The 20,385-nt window shown below is 28.8% G+C and overlaps 1 protein-coding gene across 1 annotated transcript; it reads left to right on the forward strand.

Annotated features, from left to right (window-relative positions):
• Positions 1-2,242: 2,242 nt before the first annotated feature.
• LOC105360143 (uncharacterized) lies at positions 2,243-17,285 on the forward strand. The gene is made up of 5 exons (XM_011496947.1): positions 2,243-2,512; positions 2,746-3,137; positions 3,203-3,302; positions 3,555-3,659; positions 17,215-17,285. Exons 1-5 carry the CDS (start codon positions 2,243-2,245, stop codon positions 17,221-17,223), a joined length of 876 nt encoding a protein of 291 aa, XP_011495249.1. The 3' UTR covers positions 17,224-17,285.
• The last annotated feature ends 3,100 nt before the right edge of the window (positions 17,286-20,385 follow it).

The raw sequence follows: 20,385 nt of genomic DNA on the forward strand, positions 1-20,385 counted from the left end.
AATTAGCGTATAAATGCTATTATAATATAAATCCTATAAATGAAATAAAGAACATAACGAGAAAATATAAAACTGATAGATGGTGCGGACAATTTTGATAATATTTTTGGTTTGCTTTTTGAAACGACGGAGCGTAGTATCGTAATGAGTTATTAACGAATAGAAACACAAATTAATGTTCAAAAACTTCGTTCCTTAACAACACAGATATTTGTAAATACTTTTATGAAATCATTGAATATTTTAACAAATACTACTAATGGTACATACAAAATACACGAAAGAATAAAGAATAAATAAATGTACGTATGTGAATGTAGTAATTTGCGGATATGGATATGACAATTATTAAGTGTTGAATAAATGCTTTTGAATAATGAAATAGAATGACAACGTAGTATTTAGTTATATGATATAGTACGATTTTTAAAAGTTTTACGTATATTTATTTACGCTCAAACGTATACTTTACTCAAAGACTTTGTAACGTTAAAAATATTATTGAGTATTTTTCTGGAAAATTCTTCAGCAGAATTTTTTCACACGGTTATTCTATTTAAATGGATCATTACAGTTAACTAAATCAACATGTATGCGTTAATTTTAATTAAAACTAATAAATAAGCAACAAATATAAATTTAGTATGGTTAAGTTTACATATTTTTAAATAAAATTGCCAATAATATGCAACCGACTGTAAAAGTCATATTACTGTTTTCCTAGCTAAAATTTATATTTCTTCTATTTCAAAAATAATTCATAGCTTGTATTTATAACATCCAAAGTCATCAAAATATAGTGTTAAAGAGCTTTGATCAACTGGATATAATAAAATATGTTGAAGAAAAAAAGTGTTAAATTATGTATCTGTGTCAGTGTATAAATAAATACTATATTAAAAGTTTTCGTACGAAAAGTATAATTCTATGAGGGGAAAAAAAAAAAAAAAAAAAAAAATAAAATGTAAAATTGCAATACTTTATGATCCATTGAACTTTCGTGTTAGATGTGTTTATATGATTTTTTTGGATATTTATTTTGTAATACATATATATATATATATATATATATATATATATATATATATATATATATCTGTTAATCACTTTTTCAATTTAGTTATTATATATATTACCTATTGAATTTGAAAATATAATTTTAATACTAATATTTGTTTATTCAAAATTTAAAGTTTTTAAGCGCAATTTACTCGGTTTTTAATTTCTGAATATTCAAAGATGCGAGAATTTAAATTTAAATTTTTGATGGAATCAATTGAGACAGTCTCGTATAATTTGATATGGATATTTCAAAATTCTATAAAGAGTTTTTAAACTTAAGTGTAAAATTTACATTTTAATACTCTCATACTCGGTTTTACAAATCAGTTTTTTTTCTATATAAAAACTCTAAAAAATATATACAAAATATATATTGATAGATTACATTTATTGCATAAATAAATAAGATATTTGGAGTGCTGACAGTTATAAATGATATTATATTAATAATGCAAAATAAATTATCTTATTTGCAATATATAAAAATTAATATCTTGCTAAGAAATTCAAGTAGATTAAAAAACTATGGATTAAATTTTTTATTTATATTCAACGATCGAAAAGAAAATTATTTGAAATATAATATGTAGATTATCTGTATATTACTTGAACTATCAAACAAACAAGTAGTTATTATCTATTTTATTTTAATTATGTATGATAACATTTTTTATACATATTTCGCGTAATATTATGTTCATCATTTACTATTTATAAAAAAATTTCTCTGATATATAATTATTTAAAAACAATTCTATTATACGTTTTAGTACGAAAATTTGATGATAAATTAAAGTACTTAATAAATTATAATTAAAAATTTCGACAATGGTCTTACAGTAATGTTTACATGTTTACTTTACAATTAGTTTCTCATCTGCGAACTAAATTAAACTACAATTATAAACAGAAATGAAAACAGAAATTAATTTCTCATTTATGAGTACTGCTAATTACTTCATGATATAGATAAAGAATATGATCAATGTAAAATATCATATAGTTGTTCAAAGAATTTGAAGATGTTCTTCAGTTTTTTAAACTCACTTCTGTAACAGCCACTTGACCATAAATTCTAAAGTATATAATTCTTTTCATTACATACAAAAATTCTATCTAACTTTTAGTGAAAATCTTGTAGAAGAAATTATAAGAGATGAAAATACGTTTTACTGTAAAAATGGGATTTCGTGTGTTGTGCGTGAGTATGAAAATTTTTGGTATCTGGCCAATACCAAACAGTCCAAGAGCCCATTGTATTTTTTATCGTTTTTTATGGTGGTTTTATTTACTGAATCATTTGATTCTAATACTTCCGACTTTTCATACATTTCTGAATAATAATACTGGTAATGTAACCTTAGCTTCAATTACTTGGCTGGAAATGACTGGTATGATGGAATGTATGGTCATATTAATTAACTTCAAGATTCAAGAAAAACGTTTGAAGGCATGTATCGCTATTAATTATAATTTAATATATATATTTTTTCTTAAACTATTACTTAATAAATTAATTTCGTTAATGTTATATATTAATAATTTTAGACTTTTATCATATATATATGTTTCGCAAAAGTAGGTTTGTCTACTGAAATAGCGTTTATGAAAATGGCCGATTTCAGATTAATCTCTCTATCTCTTTGAAATCTCTCTGTCTAATATAATTTTTATTTTGTGTAGGAATTATTGCGTGTTACAAAAAATCAGCTCAATAGTACAGAAGCATCGATTTCATTAGAGAATGCGAATTTATATGTGATTATAGTGTCTACAATTGCAATATTATATATCATTGTAATGTACATGTATGGAAATAGACCAGATCGATCTACAATTCTCACGACAACACGATATCCATTTTCAATTGAATCAACCGCGCTGAAAGTTCTTATATTTTGTAATCAATTTATCGCAATGTCACATACGGCGGTTGTAATGGTTACAGATGGAATTTTTGTATTATTTTCATACGTATGTGCTGTACGACTGAAACTTTTGGAAAAGAAATTGAAAACTGCAAAGATCAATAAGGAATTGAAGCAATATATTTGTGAACATCAAAATATTTTATTGTTAGTAGTATTAATTATAATTCATCAAGAATTTTTCATTATTGATATATTTTTATTTTTTATAGTTTAATAGAAGAAACGAATGTGCTCGTTGGAATTATGATTGTGAAAAGTATTATATGCTTCATGTCTTATAGTATCGGCGTAGGACTGCAAATTATTGACGTAAGTCCATCAGTTGCATGTATTCTCTATATTTATATATACTCACGTTTATACAATACTACTACTACTACTACTACTACTACTAATACTACTACTACTACTACTACTACTACTACTACTACTACTACTACTACTACTACTACTACTACTACTACTAATAATAATAATAATAATAATAATAGTAATAATAATAACAATAAATAACAATAAATAATAATAAATAATGATCATAATTTTAATAACGATTTTAAGCCAAAGGTATCAAATTTTGAAGTAATGAATAATTTTCTGACGATTGTGTTGATTTACTTAAGGCTCTTTATATCGGCTGAAAGTGCCGAAACAATGGCAACAGTTGTAAGTATTAATGCGTATATAAATTATCCTCTATTGCGAATGAAAGTTTTATTTACAGCAATGACATTAATAAATACATATGAATAAATATTATTTTATATTGTGTATAGCATTACTATAGTAATTTCATTCTAGTCGTTTTTTTTTTTATATGTTATTTTTATTATAGACTGCTGATATCGAACGCACTATATATTCGACATCGTGGTTTGCGGAAACTCGAAAAGCTGTTGTTGTGAAAATTATGATTATTCAAAGATGTCAAAAGTTACCGAGAATACACGTAAATGGCCTAATGCCAAAACTTAACCGACATTACATTGGAAGAGTAGGCTGTCTTTCTTTTATATTTTAAATTCTCATAAATTTATGCAATCATCTCATTTACATTACAATTTTTAGATATTTTATTTATCGTATTCGTATTTCATGGCAGTACGAACGATCATTAATAAATGAATGGAGAAAGTATTCTATTTATATAATATAGCATAATATTCGTATTGATTTTTTGTAATTTCAATTACTCTCGTTTGAACATTATTGGATAATTTCATTAATAATTAAACCTCTGTAGTATTTTTAGATGAATTTGAATGGCGTTTGTATTATTGTATTATTTTTTTATGATATGCAAGATGCGTGAAAAAATAAAAAAAAATATCGATAACGTTTGAAGATTTTTCAATCAATAAAATAACGTAAATTTATTGTTCATAGTCGAGTATTCAATATTATGGCGTAATTAACTAATATGTTTGTGGCTACAGAAGTGTATTATCCGCTATCATTTTATATATAAATATAATATAAGTATACGTATAAATGAAAAAAAAATTATTATAAATGTAATTGCAATTTCAATATTTAACAATTATATGTCAGAAGATGAACACGCTAAAAGGAGGTAAATTAACTAATTTTAATTTTTCAAAAGCTTTATATTATTAATTACCTGATATCAGCATTACATTACATGTGGATAATTAAAAAACTTATAATTTCATTTATATAAACTTTTATATCAGAGGCAGATATAAAATGCTAAAAACATTAAAAATATTATTCGTTGAATATTCTTATATATATATATATATATATATATATATATACGTATGTATATTAATATCAAATTATTGTTACATCGGGTAGAATGTTGATAAATTAATATTTTTAATACAGAAATTTTAACCTTTCAATAAATTGATATATTTATTTTACATAACAACATTTTCACTAAAAGTACATATATTCATCTTCAAACATTCATGTTGTTTATTTTTCACATTTCTCCCAGTAAATTGTACAACTATACAAAAAAATCTTGCGTGCATAAAAATAACTGGCTCATCTAGGGAATAATAATACAGTTTTAACTTATTGATAAAAGTCTTGCATTATACAATACGTCATTATATATATTCAGCAATGTATTGGGACGATCATAGTTGTACTCACCGATTATCTTTTTAACGGTGAACCTCGACGGAAAAGCTAAAGCGATCACAATATATTCAAAATTGTCCATTGTGTAGTATTATGTGAAATGCCTTTATAAGCATTGTTTTCTTTATAAAATCAATTATTTGGATTTCCTTTTAAGACGAAAGTACATAAATAATATATAAAGTTGATTAGGATCGAATAGCTGTTTATCATTTATTTTTTGTTTATAAAGAAATTGTTTGTGAAGGGAATAAAAATTAATTTTACTTATAAATTTTTGTCTCTATATTTAGAAAGCTATTATTATTTGGCTTATGTGATCAAATATTTCTTACTAGCGATAGGTAGGGAAATTATTAGACAAATACTAATAGTATAGAAGTGTAGAATTACAGTGAAAACGCGGAATATCTTAATACCTTATAAAAAAGAAAGTAGCTGTTTGAAATTCAATGTGTACACACACACACACACACACACACACACACATACACACACACACACATATATATGTATATATGATTTTCTCAAACTTGTTTGTCATATTCTAAAACATAAATAAGCAAATTTGCAAAATCACTACGCAGTTTTTTGGCATATTTTATTTATTTTACAATAATTTGAAAAAATTCATTTTAACTATAAAGTTCAAGTAATGAGAATTATTATAGCATTTATATACTTAAAAATTTACATTTAATTACAGATTTATGGTTTTTAAACATTTTATACATTTACATAATACATATACAGTTTTTACGACAGAGTTTTTTGATAATAATAGATAACAAATTTCAATATAGTTATGATTTTAAATATGATTATCCGGTGAATGTTAAGTTCAAAAGATTTATGGATTTCAAAACATGTCGAACAATTTATAATACGACTGACATAAAATTAAACAATCTAGAATTTATGCAAGTATATTCCTTAGAATAAATTTTTTGTATTTCAAATTGAAAGAAAGCATTAAAAGAATTTTGCTAAATAATTTAAAAACAAATTCACTGAAATCAACGTGAAAACCGTCATTAGCTATTTATTTTCTTTTTGTCCTTTTATATATACGGATATATAGAAACACAGTTGCTTATTAAATTCACCGCTATATTTTTAATTCAATATCAAGCAATAAGAAACCCGAAAGACTCCCTCTGAATCTACCTGAACATATTATATTTATTCCTTTTATTACAACATCTTGTCGATTTAGAAAAATCATTAATTTCCCAATAGATACAAGAATACGAATAAAATGTTTTCATTATAAAAACGTAGCTATAAACTTCCTAATTCTGCCTATCCTTTAAATTGTAATTTTTAAATTGTGTTTTTAGATAATTATGCCTATTAATAAATGCTTTGAAAAATGAATAATTTAATTTACAGAAAAGAAATATCTTTTTATTTGATATTATGATTAAAAGGTATTATTTTGCGAAGAGTAGTTAGTTCATTGAGCATCGCTGACGATAGATTACAAATTATTTAATGTAACAAACAAAAGTTTGTTACAATAATTTGCGGGATGAAATTTATATTACAAAGTTAAATAAAGTCATAGAGAATTTTCTCTTTACGGTTGATGACTAAGTTTTAAACATCTTATTAAGGACTCTCTTGTTATATTATTTAATTATAAGTATGTTTATAGTGTGTCCAAAATTTTCGTCCAATTTCTAGAAGAAATTAACTTAACGTGTTTTATATAATAAAATTTACATAATAACGTAAAATATTACCGTGTGATCTTGGATGATAAATATAGATTATCGTTTATTAAAAGCATCGTTCGTCATTATATGAATTTTACATTTATTTAATATGTTGAAAAACTTGTTTGTACTTTTTGTTTGATGATTATATTTCTCTTATTTCACATTATCGTTGATGCAGTAATAGAAAAAAAAAATTGCACAATAGTAGATGATAAACTGTAACGAGGCTGAGTATAGTAAGATTGAATTAATTAGATCACAGAGTTAAAGAAAAAATGGCTGGCAGTGTATTAGATAAAATGTCGTATCGAACGCGAAAATACACTCGTAAAGATGCCGATTATAAATTCAGCAAATAAACAAACTACAAAAAGTATAGAGCTGACTTTGGCTAATACGATGCACTGTATAATTGCTTGTCGTATTGTTCAATTTTATGCACTGAAATTTCCCAGTCAGATACGCGAGTGCGAATTTTCGTGGCCGACGGTGGAGCTAAATGCAGACTAACATTTATACAAATAATGATTTATGATTTGGTTTTGTAGTTAAAATGCATACAACCTGCTGAGTGACACAAACTACGAATCTAAAAATGCATAAAATGCCTCTCGAATTTTCCCTTCGATATTATTATTATTATTATTATTATTATTATTATTATTATTATTATTATTATTATTATTATTATCGTATTTGTAATTTAAGATGTTGAACGTTCACATTACGATTATGTCTTTCTTCTATGGATAACTACTTATTTTTTGTTATCAGTCGCAGCTAGAATTGAGCGACTACTGTATTACCGTCCGAATTCAATAATCATGATACCCAGTCAGTCTATTCTCCGATTAAAGGAAAAATAAATTTGTTCGTTGTTCGTGTATTAGTTTGTTTAATATAAAAGCCAGTATAAAGTGCAAGATTTGGAAGTAAATAGCCTGAAGTACACTAATTGAAATAGTTTCAAACAGTTTATTCTCATACAACTATTCATTAATTTTGTTCATATAACTAATGTAAACTTCACCTTTATATAACTTTCTTTCTTTCTTTCTCAATTTGAATGTATTCCAATTTGAAAATTTGAATTCGTTAAAAATATATTGAAACTATTCCAAGTTAAATAATTCGTTCTTGAACAATTAATTATTAGTTGAATTAATTTAAGGATTTATACGTAACGATAATACCTTTACTAATAAGAAATCACTGGGACATCATTAAATAATTAGACTGACTCATCGTATATTCATCAAATTTCGCTTCGAATGCATAAATACAATGCGTCCAGTAACACTAATAATAAATTTGTAAAATAAACAGACTATCTAGCGAATGCAGATGACTTTTGACGATATGACGCATTGCATAATTGGCCATCATATTCGTTTAATTTTATGCGCTAAAGCTTCTCTGTGTGCGTGAATTCGTGGTGGAGAAATAAAATGCAAACCAACCTTCGCATACGCGTGTGAAAACAAATAATAATCCGAGGTGGTTTTTGTTGCTAAAGCAGACGTGACAGATCGAGTGACAAAAGACAGTGTATGTCAAAATGTGTTGATGAATTCATTGAGAATTATGTATGTGTTGGTTGATGTCATTATCAACAATGTCTATGCAGTTTTATCGCAATTTACTCGATTTATTTAATTGATTAATTTTTGCTTCGAAACACTTAAAGTAATTAGTAAGATTGAAGATACTATATATTTTCATTTAAACACGCCGCTATATTATCGGAAATTTTTTATCTAATGATTAAAATATAGTTCATATTTCAAAGATATATATATATATATATATATATATATATGTATATTCACGATAGAAATATTCTTTCGAGAAGATACTCATCACAGTCAATTAAAGCTTTTAGACATTATTTACGAATTAAATTAAAATAAAATAAAATTAAACGATATAATGACAATATAAATTAGTAGAATTCGAATTAAAATAAAATGTAGTGATTTCATCAGCATTATTCTTGTAATATAATTTAAAGTCAAATGAATGAACGATAAAATAAGATTAAATTTGATAAATATTTCCATTTTATAAGTTTATGCATAACATTAATTACAAGTTTTCGTGTTTGTAGGTTTCATTGTAATCACATTTTTTTTTTGAAGATTCTCACAATCTTCTTGCCAATCTAGACGATAATTAGTGTTATAATTTTAAGCAAAGAATGTCATTTTAAATTCAGTAAAAATCTTAAAATCGCGTATTATAAATAACATTGAATTAGTTGGCAATTGTTTCCTACACTTTTTAAAAAGATATTTCTAAATATCACATTCTGTGATTAATGAATTTTTTGCAATACAAAAAATGTATTATAAAAATTATCGTATATTCACATGAAAAGCAGTGTAATTAAGTATACGAACTGCAGACAAATTGACATTAAATAGAAAAGTGCAAAAAAAATCTGTTGTGTAAACAAATAAAAACCTATTCTTTACTTAAAAAACTTTTGATTATTATTTTTAAATAAGATTAATATAAATTGCGATTTTAATCATTTTAAAAATAACGTAAAATGCAATGGTAGAGTATTTAAAAAGAATTTTGAACAAAATTAATAAAATGATTAATAGTATTTAATATTAGAAAACATCATCGAGATTTAATCTGAGATTTAAAAATAAAAATGTAAACAAAGTAGTTGAATAATAAATCAATTTAGTGTAATTTTGTCAATATATATATATATATATATATATATATATATATATATATATATTCTTTGACTTATGTAAAATTTAGAAATGATATTTTCTGGATATATGGATCGTCAGAGATGAGATTATCGTATTCTTAAATTTTATAAACCCGGTGCATTGTATAGGATTTTTAAAGATTATATCGAAACTTTAGAGATAAAATGCATTGACGTTTGTTTATTCCAAACCCTACATACTCTTTCAATAAGCAACACTTTTCTAATGTTATCGATAATCAAATTGTTCCGTTGTATTTACAGACTAATTTATAAGTTTCCATTTTCCTACATTCAGTAGCGCACAACAATTTACAGTCACATAAACAACACCCAAGACATTCGTACACAGAATTTTATTAAAATCAATTCAAAGCCCATATAATATGCAATAACCCGTTCTGAAAATTCCATTCGAGTATACATAAGACTTTAGAATCCCATATACTGTGCATTATCTCGGTAGGGTATAGCGACGTTAGTAATTTTAAATCTAATATTCCACGGTCGTTTGGCCGGCTGTGAACCCCCTCGTCCCACCCCACCGAACCAACCATTCCTCTACGAAAAAGAATGAAAAAAAAAAAAAAAAAACAACGAAGAAGGAGCTGGAATAATCATGAAATAAATTCGCGGATCATCCGACCGAACGTATGAGAATAAATCACCAGCCCTTTCACCGCTCTCTCGAAAAACCTAATACAATGCGTGGTGTGGCCGCTTTAAGAGCACAAGACAAGCCCATAAAGTACTCGCCCCCGTTAACAATGCGTTAGGCTAAGTCCACTTTATTCAAAGCAACCTCGACTTCACTCCGCGCAATAACGCGCGCATTATAAAATACCCGTTAAGAAACTCGTGGAGAAGGTGTCGCTCGATGAGAGTGAACCCGAGTCGGCGCAGGGCTCTATGTGTGCATACAATCGATCGGAACGCGTAAGTCCTTTGAGTGAAAAGCCGTGTCGGGAGGGTTGGAGATTGCCTCGGATGAGAAACAAAGCGAGACGGGGTTGGATCAGTCAAACCTGCTGGAAAATCTTCTCGCTCCTAGGAGGGCGCCTCTGCACGAAAGTTTATTTGCCGAAAGACGAGGAGGTGTGTGTGTGTGTGTGTATTTGTGTGTGCGTGCGTGTGTGGGTGTGTGATTTATCGGTAAAATTGTCACCCGTTCTTGGCTCCATTACGCACTTCGTGTTGGCTTGGAGCCTAACGAGTATTGTTAGCATTTTTATATACTTTTTTTGTCTTTATTAATTTTGGAGGACCAATGGAAAAATTGACAAAATGCCTGCGTTATTATTTATGACTGTGTGATATTTCAATTGGCGATAGGGGAGAGCGACTGAGAGCGCGGAGTGGTATATTTTTTTGAATAAATTCATGGGCGTTTTGTTACGCGAAATGTGCACGGAAACTTTATAACACTTGACTTTTAATTAGTGAAATTTTCTTTCATCGATATAGGAAAATGTATCTTTGAGTTTTTGTTGTTGATTGATTTGTAGAGAGAGAGAGAGAGAGAGAGAGAGAGAGAGAGAGAGAGAGAGAAAGAGAGAGGAGGGATGGGGATGGGGATATTGTTTAGTGTCTTTATTTGAAGGTTTTATAGAAAGTTAATTGAGCATTGTCGATTCCATTCTGTATATTTCAAGTAACACGTTTTCTATAATTTCAACGATGTAATATACTTCATTTTAACCATAGTTGCATCTAATTGAATAATATTTGTAATTTCATTTTAATCATTTTTAATAATCATGGTAACGACTAGGAAATACATTAATATCGTTTGTATAAACATTGTGTACTAATGTAGATGTTTCGATTGTCAAAATATATTCGAATTTTGACTCGAAAGATATATCTATCTATATGTGTAGAGTGTAGAGGATATCAATTGGTTGAAATTTGAGTGATGTGAAGTTAGCTACGACAGTTATTGTTTCCCATGGATGTACAATGTACATGTGCTTCACTTGAAAATCAATTCACTTTGAAACCTCAATTTTACATATCGAGTACACTCTACTCTCCAATACTTTTAATCTACTAACATTTACATATCCTTGCCGTTAGCGTATTAAAATAATGTAGTGCTTTATAATCACAATGTCAAGCGAAAATTTCAGTGATCCTAGTATATGAAAGTAATGGGTATTTGTTATAAGAGATATCTAAACAAAGAGAGATTGATTGATCGATCGGCTTGAATAGACTTTGATTTTTGTTTTTGTTGTTAATTGATGCCGTACGACTAGACGAATTTCACGCAATCCTTTGACAGTTTTAGATGTATGTATTGCGAGAAGTCGAAAGGGCTCGTCGATTTTGATGCAGACCTAGCATTTAACCTTTCATGTCACTGAGAATTAAAGTGAGACAAAAAGGACGATGACGAGCATATATAACGGAGATCGCTTGTTAAGCATCGAATTCAGGCAGACGTATTCGCTTTTGTACAGAAAACGACGTCTTGGAATCTTGATCCTTTGCTTACTATGCTCTATTTTGCCTCTCTCTCTCTCTCTCTCTCTCTCTCTCTCTCTCTCTCTCTCTTTCTCTGAATGTGTGCGCGTGTGTGTATGCGCCTGTATATAGAAATACGTATACGAAATATGTGTATCGAATCGACTGTTTGAAGAGTTGAAATCCCTGAGCTTTGGGAAAATGAAGTTTTGCTTGATATAAGCACGTTAAGAAATTTAGTCCTTTGAGTTTGAAGTTTACAAGTATTCTATAATAAAATTCCAGTGTTTTTAATACCTACGATATAGATGAATTTAATAACAAATCTATTAAATTTATAAATAGATTTTAAAATGGTTCAGGGGCATGTGTTTGATGAAAAGTTAAATCATTACAAGTAAGAGTATGGTATAAAAAAAAACTCAATTACATTTTTCACGATGAATAATAATTTTAACGTACTCAGGAATACACTTAGCGGTATAATAAACATAGTTTAGATGTTTCTACTATAGCATCTATTTGAACTTTTGTATCGCAAAGTTTCATCAAACTTTTTACAAGTTCACCATTAAACGAATAAAAAAAATTCTCCTCTTTTATCTTTCGTCTCTAATGTATAATTCAATTATTAATTTCAAACTAATATTAAGAATATTAATATTTAAATCTAAAAATAAAAGAATGTTTACTATTTTGCAGATATATATATATGTGTGTGTCGGTGTGTGTGTGTGTGTGTGTGTCGGTGTGCGTGTGTGTGTGCGTGTATGTATCTTTTCACAATTCAGCTTCGTAGAGATACTTACTTCTACAAACCGCACACAGTGAAAATAATCAAGGCAACGAACGAGAAAGAAATACATGCACGCACGCATGGGGGGACAAGGTACACGTACGCACATAGAGGTGCGTCCAATATTTTTCTCTCGCTCGCTCATCCCAGCAAATTGACAGGGCTTGTATGCACGTTTCATGGCAACTGGGCCAAAGTTGGACAAGCAGTCGCGACAGGAAAACCCTCTGATGAATGGAGCCAATTTACCGGACTGGCGCCCAGTCTATTTTCGGCTCCTCCTTTCATGACTCTCCTTCCTTTCTATACCATCCTCGACATTTGCCTATCTCTCTATTTTGCTTACTTTTTGGCAACTTCTCGTATCGTGGGCTTTTTTCGCGTTGCTATTGCCTCGTACGTAAATTTTATTTTTGTTCGTGATTCTTCTTACTTGACCTTTTTGCCGTTCCTACTCAAGGGTTGGCAAATTTATCGTACTCGTTCGTAGAGATCATTGGGATAAGGATGCGGATGGCTCATTGTCAAATTGGTCATGGTATTGGTATTTAATAATAATATTGAAAGACGCTCGAAAATCTTCAATATTGGTAATTTTATATCCAATGTTTGCGCATGTCTGCTCAGGAGTGTAAAATCGTGTAGCCCGATTTAGGGACATTTTGACAAATAGGGATTTTCTTTTATTCGCATATTGTTGCGATACACGTGAAAATTGAAAATTTCATTACATAAAGTTAAGATTTTTTTTTTGGATTATAACAAATAAAATGCTTGCATTATAAATATTTTCAAAGTATTGCACCTACAAAGATAGCAGAGTTTCTTCATCCATTCTTATAATAGAGGTAATATTAACAAATAAAATATATACGCAAAGCAATTACGTCGATTCAGAATTTTCCTACTTAATTTTATTGCTCGTACACGTGTTCGTAGGTGCATGCACAAATTGGAATTTTATTACGTATTAATCTTTTAATCATTCGCTTTATTTAGATGATGAAGAATTGGAAGAATGAAACTCACAGATCCATTATTCAGAGTCAGAGTTGAATATAATTGCCTAATTAAGTAAATCCCCCTATATAATCAGCAATTCTACAATTCAATTTTCAGCTCCTCGCAGAAAAAGAATTAAGACTTGCAACGAACAACGGCGGCGCGGAAGTGGAAATTTCGCACGACTTGCTTACGCGAGTTTTAAATAACCTCTTTTAAATAAGTACCTGCAAAACCAAGAGTAGTGATAAAAGGATCGAGAAAAGAAAAAAAGAAAAGAAGAAGAAGAAGAGGGGGGGGGGGGGGGGGGGGGGGGGGGAATGTATTTATACGCGCCAAGTGAAAGCATATCTGATGTACTTTGAAGAAAAGGGAATGGAAGAAAACAGCGGAGGAATGAAAGGGAGGGAAATATATTCGCAGAGGTGGAAGTCGCACGGAGATCCGAGTCGAGCTCGTTCCGCATTTCGCGGGATAATCCCTAAAACCCAATTATATTTTACTGCGACTCTAACTCCGACTTCTATACGATACGAAAAGTGCGAGGGAGAAGGGAAAGGAAGCGAACGAGGAGCGTTTAGGCGGTCCGATGAAACGCGGATTAGCCGTTATAACTGGAAATTGCTGTCCTCTCGAAATTTCCGCAAAACATCATTTTTCATCTCCTCCTTCGGCCTCCCGTGAAATAAAGAATTAAATGGCTTTTCCCGCGCCATTTTTCTCCGCCTCGAAGCTATATGAGCGCGCGACTTTCGTAATGAAATTTACTTTGCTTTTATTTTTCCCTACCCTCCTCATTGTGTCGCGCTTCAGATATTTTGTTCATTAGCTTGTTAGTTTCGTGCTATGGTCGCCTCACTCGCAAGTCATTTTCTATTTTGCTTATTTACTTATCACGATAATTATTTGAGAAACAGTCGCTTCGATAAAGAGTTTCTCCATACGAGAACTCTAGTCGCTCTGAGTACACAAATTAACGCTAATTTTATGTATTTAATCATTTTATTAAACTAAATTTTTTTTTTAAATAATCGATATTAGTTTGATTCAAAGATTATTCGAGGATAAAGCTGTGACCCGTTAAATGAAAATTGACTAAATTTTCTCATGTCACCGTTAAATATTTCCTTCAAGTTAAATAACGCTTCAACAAACAGATATTATATTTTATGCTTCTATTGATTTGAAGAAATTGTCGACCTAAATTCGTACATAAATTATTATTTCCATGTTATGTGGTAAAATCTTTTTTGCCATATTATGTGGTAAAACAAAGGAACGGATACTTTCAAAATTAAAAAGTTTTTTTTTTTGTTTAATTTTTGTGCATATTTCTTCTTTCATTTTTTATTTATTTATTTATTTATTTATTTTTTATTTTTTTTTTTATTTTTTTTTTTTGTACGCACTCTTTAAAATTTCCATTTACAAAAAATATACGTTAACATAAAAATGAATGTATTTTTATTATCATTTCAAGCTGTAATTTATTTCAAATTTTTAAACGATCCATATTTTTTCTCACATAAAATATGTAACTTTTCATACACTTTAATTATAAGAGCGAGTTTTGCAATTTTCCATTTTGAATACATTTTATGATATTGCCGAATTATTAAAGTTTATAGTTCTATATATTATTCAAAATATTTTATGAAAGTGGAAAATGTGATACGGTACTGGGCTCGTTATATGAAATTATAAGACACGATTAAAGAAGAGAGAGTCTTGTTTTATAATTCGTTCCAATAAAAAAGACAAGTAGTCATGTGTATTTTAATAGGTGATTCAAAACAAAAAAATTTTAATACTTATACATAATATTTTATGGATAATATTTAATTGGTTGATAGTTCATATTCCTCATAGAATGAAAGATAGTATTTTTAGTATGAAACCAAAACAATTTGCCACGTAGTAGACCAAATAAATAAAATCTGATATTAATAAGAAATTTTATAGAATATTGTGATACCTTTTATTATCCTTCGTTGAGTTCTCTTTTCTTATCGAATAATTTTTTTTTTTTTATTAGAGTATTAGTAGCATGTGAAGATTGTTTTTATTATTATTATTATTTTTTACGAATGCTTTAATTTATTTATTTTCAGACCACCCATTTTATAATTATGTAAAAAAAAACATCTCCATCCAGTCCAAAACTAATCTATCCTTTTGAGATTTACAACTTTTATCGCAAATTAAATTTTTATTTCAAATTCACTATTACCAGCGTAGCTCTTATATTCTCATGACTTATATCCATTGACAAATTCATCTCGAATAGTTGGATAAAGAATGAGCAGAGAGTAGTCTTAAGTGAATCCCTCGGTCTTTATAGAAAAGTATTGGAGGATGTAGTTAAGATGCAGAAGGAAGTAGGTCAGGGATTCCTTGCTCGATGTCCACTAGGCATTCCCAAATGATAGCTTTGTAGGTTGAGTCGGTTATTAAAAAATTCCGCCCCTAAGTGGTCTGTATGTGCAAAAAAAAAAAAAAAAAAAAAGAAAAAGAAAAAGAAAAAGAAAGAGTTGTATATCTCTCGCATATTTTATATGCTCTCGATTGTTATTATCAAATTATATTATCGTAGCTAATATACTTGTGTTGTAAAATCAGGTGTTAAGTTGTTGTAATTATCGAGGATCGATCGTTTGAAATTTAATTGTTCAAGTGCTTGCGCTACAGTCGAATAAATAAAATTTTTATAAATTTTCATACACTAGATTTTTATAATTTTTATACATAGGTTTCTTATATTCAACAGGATTAATCTCATAAATCAATAGTTCGTCAATTGGCAAAAATTATTCAAAAAAATACCAATTTTATATTGAATGGAACTTTTAATAGCTCACAATTTAAAAAATAATATACCATTACAGAGTATTAATTATCACGTATTGGAATTAATTTATCATGATAATTTCTCTATAATTTCACATTTAAAGATGAATGATGATTAAAATCAATTAGTTAAATTATGTTTCAACATTAACGTTAAATTAAATGTGTAAAGATTAAATTATGTTATAAATATAGGAGATTTTTTTTTGTTTACACGATTTTAGAGAATTTAATATAAGAAATTATTCAAGGCAAATGATTTAGCATCTTAGATGAAATACAGTCGAGGCAAAGATATTGAAATTAAACTAGAAAAACTCACTCACAGGTTATTTTATATTTTACAATTTATTGAAACTTATGTTTATAGATGATAAAATTTATCGAATTACTATGTGATTTTGTTATCGTAAAAGCTGCGTGTTCGATTGCCTCGTGATAAAAAAGACAGTTAAAAACGAAAGAAATGTGGATCGAAGGACATAAGCAGTCAGCGTTCGTTAATTACACAGGATACCATTTTTTCAGTCGATTATTTTCTCGCAGGATACGTAGCGACCGCCAACCACAACGAACCTGGAATGCAATTGAACTGTCGGAATTAAGAAAAATCGCGCACGAGAGAGACAGAGGACGGCTCACCGGCAATTCCGCATTCGATCGTTCGATAAGCACACAGACGTTTTCCTTCTTTTCACGAAGAGCGATTCACCAGAGGACGCAAGCTACATGACGAGAGTGAAAGAGAGAAATAAAAATAGTGACTGAAGGATAGAGGATTAGGATAGGAGAATGAGAGAAAAAGAAGGAGTATAAGAGAGCAAGATCGTAAGATAGATGAATTATCATGAAAAGAAAAGGAAATAGAATGTTCTGTAATTTTTCATTGTAAAATGGTTTTTATTTATTAAACGAGTATTGTTGTTGTAATCCTATGGTCTAACTAATTAATAAAAGATTAATAATTTTTTATAATAATCATGTGTTTGAGACTAATGCGAGTAAAAATAGTGTCTCATAATTAATAAAGATCGCAGAATGTTTAACCATGTTTAGAGCTTTTCAAAAGATATCAGTATATACAGTTTTTAAGTATATGAAATATGATAAAAACTATACATACATATATATATATATATATATATATATATATATATATATATATATGAATAAATAGTAATATAGAAACAGATTCTAATGAAAGTCAAACTGAGCTCTCCAGAATTAATTATTGTTTTGTCGAAATAAAACATTATATTAAAAACTCTTCCACTCTGTATGTAAGTTTACAATAAGTAAGTCTTTTATGCATTAAAATTTATCATGTAATTAATGTTCTATCACTGTGCTAACTTAATAATTTTTACCAACCAATAAGAATTTACAACTCTTTCTCATTTTTCATTTCTTTTTGTAATAAATCTTTCCTTCTACGTACAACCTGTTGCTTATTTGTAACAGGTAGTATAATCTAAAAATAAATATCATATGCAAGAAAAGCGGTTTAATTGAGAGTAGATTACTTTTTTAAATTGTAAGCAAATTAAAAAATGCAACTTTATGCGTGCAAAAATTACGAATAAATGTCGATTATTGACAAAATGCCGCTTCGATGTATGTAAATACAATAGAGCTAAATCGTGAGTATTGTTTATTATTGCTTACGACAACAAATCGTAAATTTCTTCATTATCCATTTATATAATTTATTAAAATATTATTAATTTAATAATAAGGAGTGCTTGCAATTGCATGATTTTTAAATCATAATAAATATTATTGAATAAAAAATTTACGTATAATTTATTTCAGCTGCCGCCATGTCGTTAACGATTTTTTCTCTCAAATATATTAACAGATAAATTGAAAACTAATTTCCGACTAAACGCTTATACGACAATGTGCGCGCGCATAAGCTTCCGTGAAGTTTTCAACATTCCAAATTACAAACGCTTCTTCTCCCACTAAAAGCCATAATTTTCATTGTCTTTAATCCTAAATAATTGGTAGATATAAGAAGATTGGTAGCTGAAGAAAATGTTGTAGTATTAAGTAGAAATGAAGACGGCTAGATCAATACAATATGCAAAAGACTTATATCCAGGAAATGACGCAGAAGTAGTGCGAGCGACGTTGATAGAGAGGACGGCTGGAGAATGCACGATAGGAGAAGGAAAAAACGGAGACGTTGAAAAAAAGGAATGAAAGACAGGAGGAACCCGAGTTCGTGCATGGATCGATCGATTCGCGGAAGCGCGCGAAATTTGAATTACAAATATTTCGATTCGTACGCGGCGGCAACGCCGAAAGAAAGACGGAAATGACTGGGCGCTTCCTATGTAACCCGTGACAGCTTGACACGCATTATTTTTACAACCCGATAAAACAACGATGCCGGAGGCAAACGCGCAAATCGGAAAGGGAGTCGCAATTACCGACGGAGTGACGGCGATAACGTCACCTCCCACACATGTACACTTGTAAATTATTTGAGTGCGTGTATGCAATGCCAAGTAACGTGCACCGAATGACAAAACCAAAATTCTAATTGTCTTAGCATTTTAATAGCTTTTCACTGCACTAATTTGCGATGAAGCGATAACCATTTCATTATCTTTTTATAGTTAATGATATTTTTCTTATAATGCTTATACCTCGTTTTCATTCGCATATTTGTATTTTTCTTCGATTGAAATATTGCCATTAAATATGAAAATATTTGGCTTTTATGTTGTAGTGGAATTAATGTTCAAGTTATTACTTCAACGTCTTTTCAGTAATATCGTTTCAAAGGAATTATTCGTATTTATATCTAATCATGTTGTATGACTCCTTAGTGTCACTGTATCTTAAATAATGGAAATCCTAGGCTCTCGTTCATTATTTTGATACGCAATTTTTCCTCTAAATATACAAACAATTTGCATTTACCTTGCTTTTCCTTTCGAATAAAACACAATAAATGTACAATTAATAAAATTAATAAGGTTCGATTCAATAAATTCAATATATAATTAATAATATTTAATTTATTCGATGCTTTCTTCTATCAAATAAAAAAAAAAAGTAGTATCAAATTGTTGTTTATATATTATAAACACTTTTTCATTAAAAACTTGCTTCGATTAATAAATCAAGTAAAAATTAAACACCCGCAGCCTCAAATGCTTCTTGCGTATATTATTTTAATTGGTGCCAATAATACATTTGGAAATAACTATTAAAATGTGCAGAAAAAAAAGTAGGAGCAAAGGGATGGTATCATTATAGTTTTGATAAGGTTAAATGATTGGATGAGTACAATAATATCTGTAGCCACTATTTAGCTCAACGTCAAGTTGTTGTTTTTTCTTTCTGAGCTTCGTGTAATCGTGTGATTTCGCGTGCTCTTTTAGTATACGTCATGCTGAGATTTCCTTCCGATTCCGCTTTTTTATTTCTCCTTTATTCAGTTAAACGTACGCGCAAAATTAATAGGCAGATGCCATGTTTCACATTAGTTAAGACAGGCATGCAAAATACCAATGGCTAAATCCTTGTCTATCTTATTTCGATTCCATTCCATTCCATATAATATATGTGTAATATCGCGTGTAAAATAAAAATATTATTCGACCTTACATCGTTCGTTCTATTATTTAAATTTATTCTATAAATGAGGTTTACTATTTCACTAACTAATATAATAACCAAATTTAAATATAAATAATTAGCTTG

The sequence above is a fragment of the Ceratosolen solmsi genome, unplaced genomic scaffold, assembly GCF_000503995.2.
Source record: "Ceratosolen solmsi marchali unplaced genomic scaffold, CerSol_1.0 scaffold13, whole genome shotgun sequence".
Lineage (NCBI taxonomy): Eukaryota > Metazoa > Arthropoda > Insecta > Hymenoptera > Agaonidae > Ceratosolen > Ceratosolen solmsi.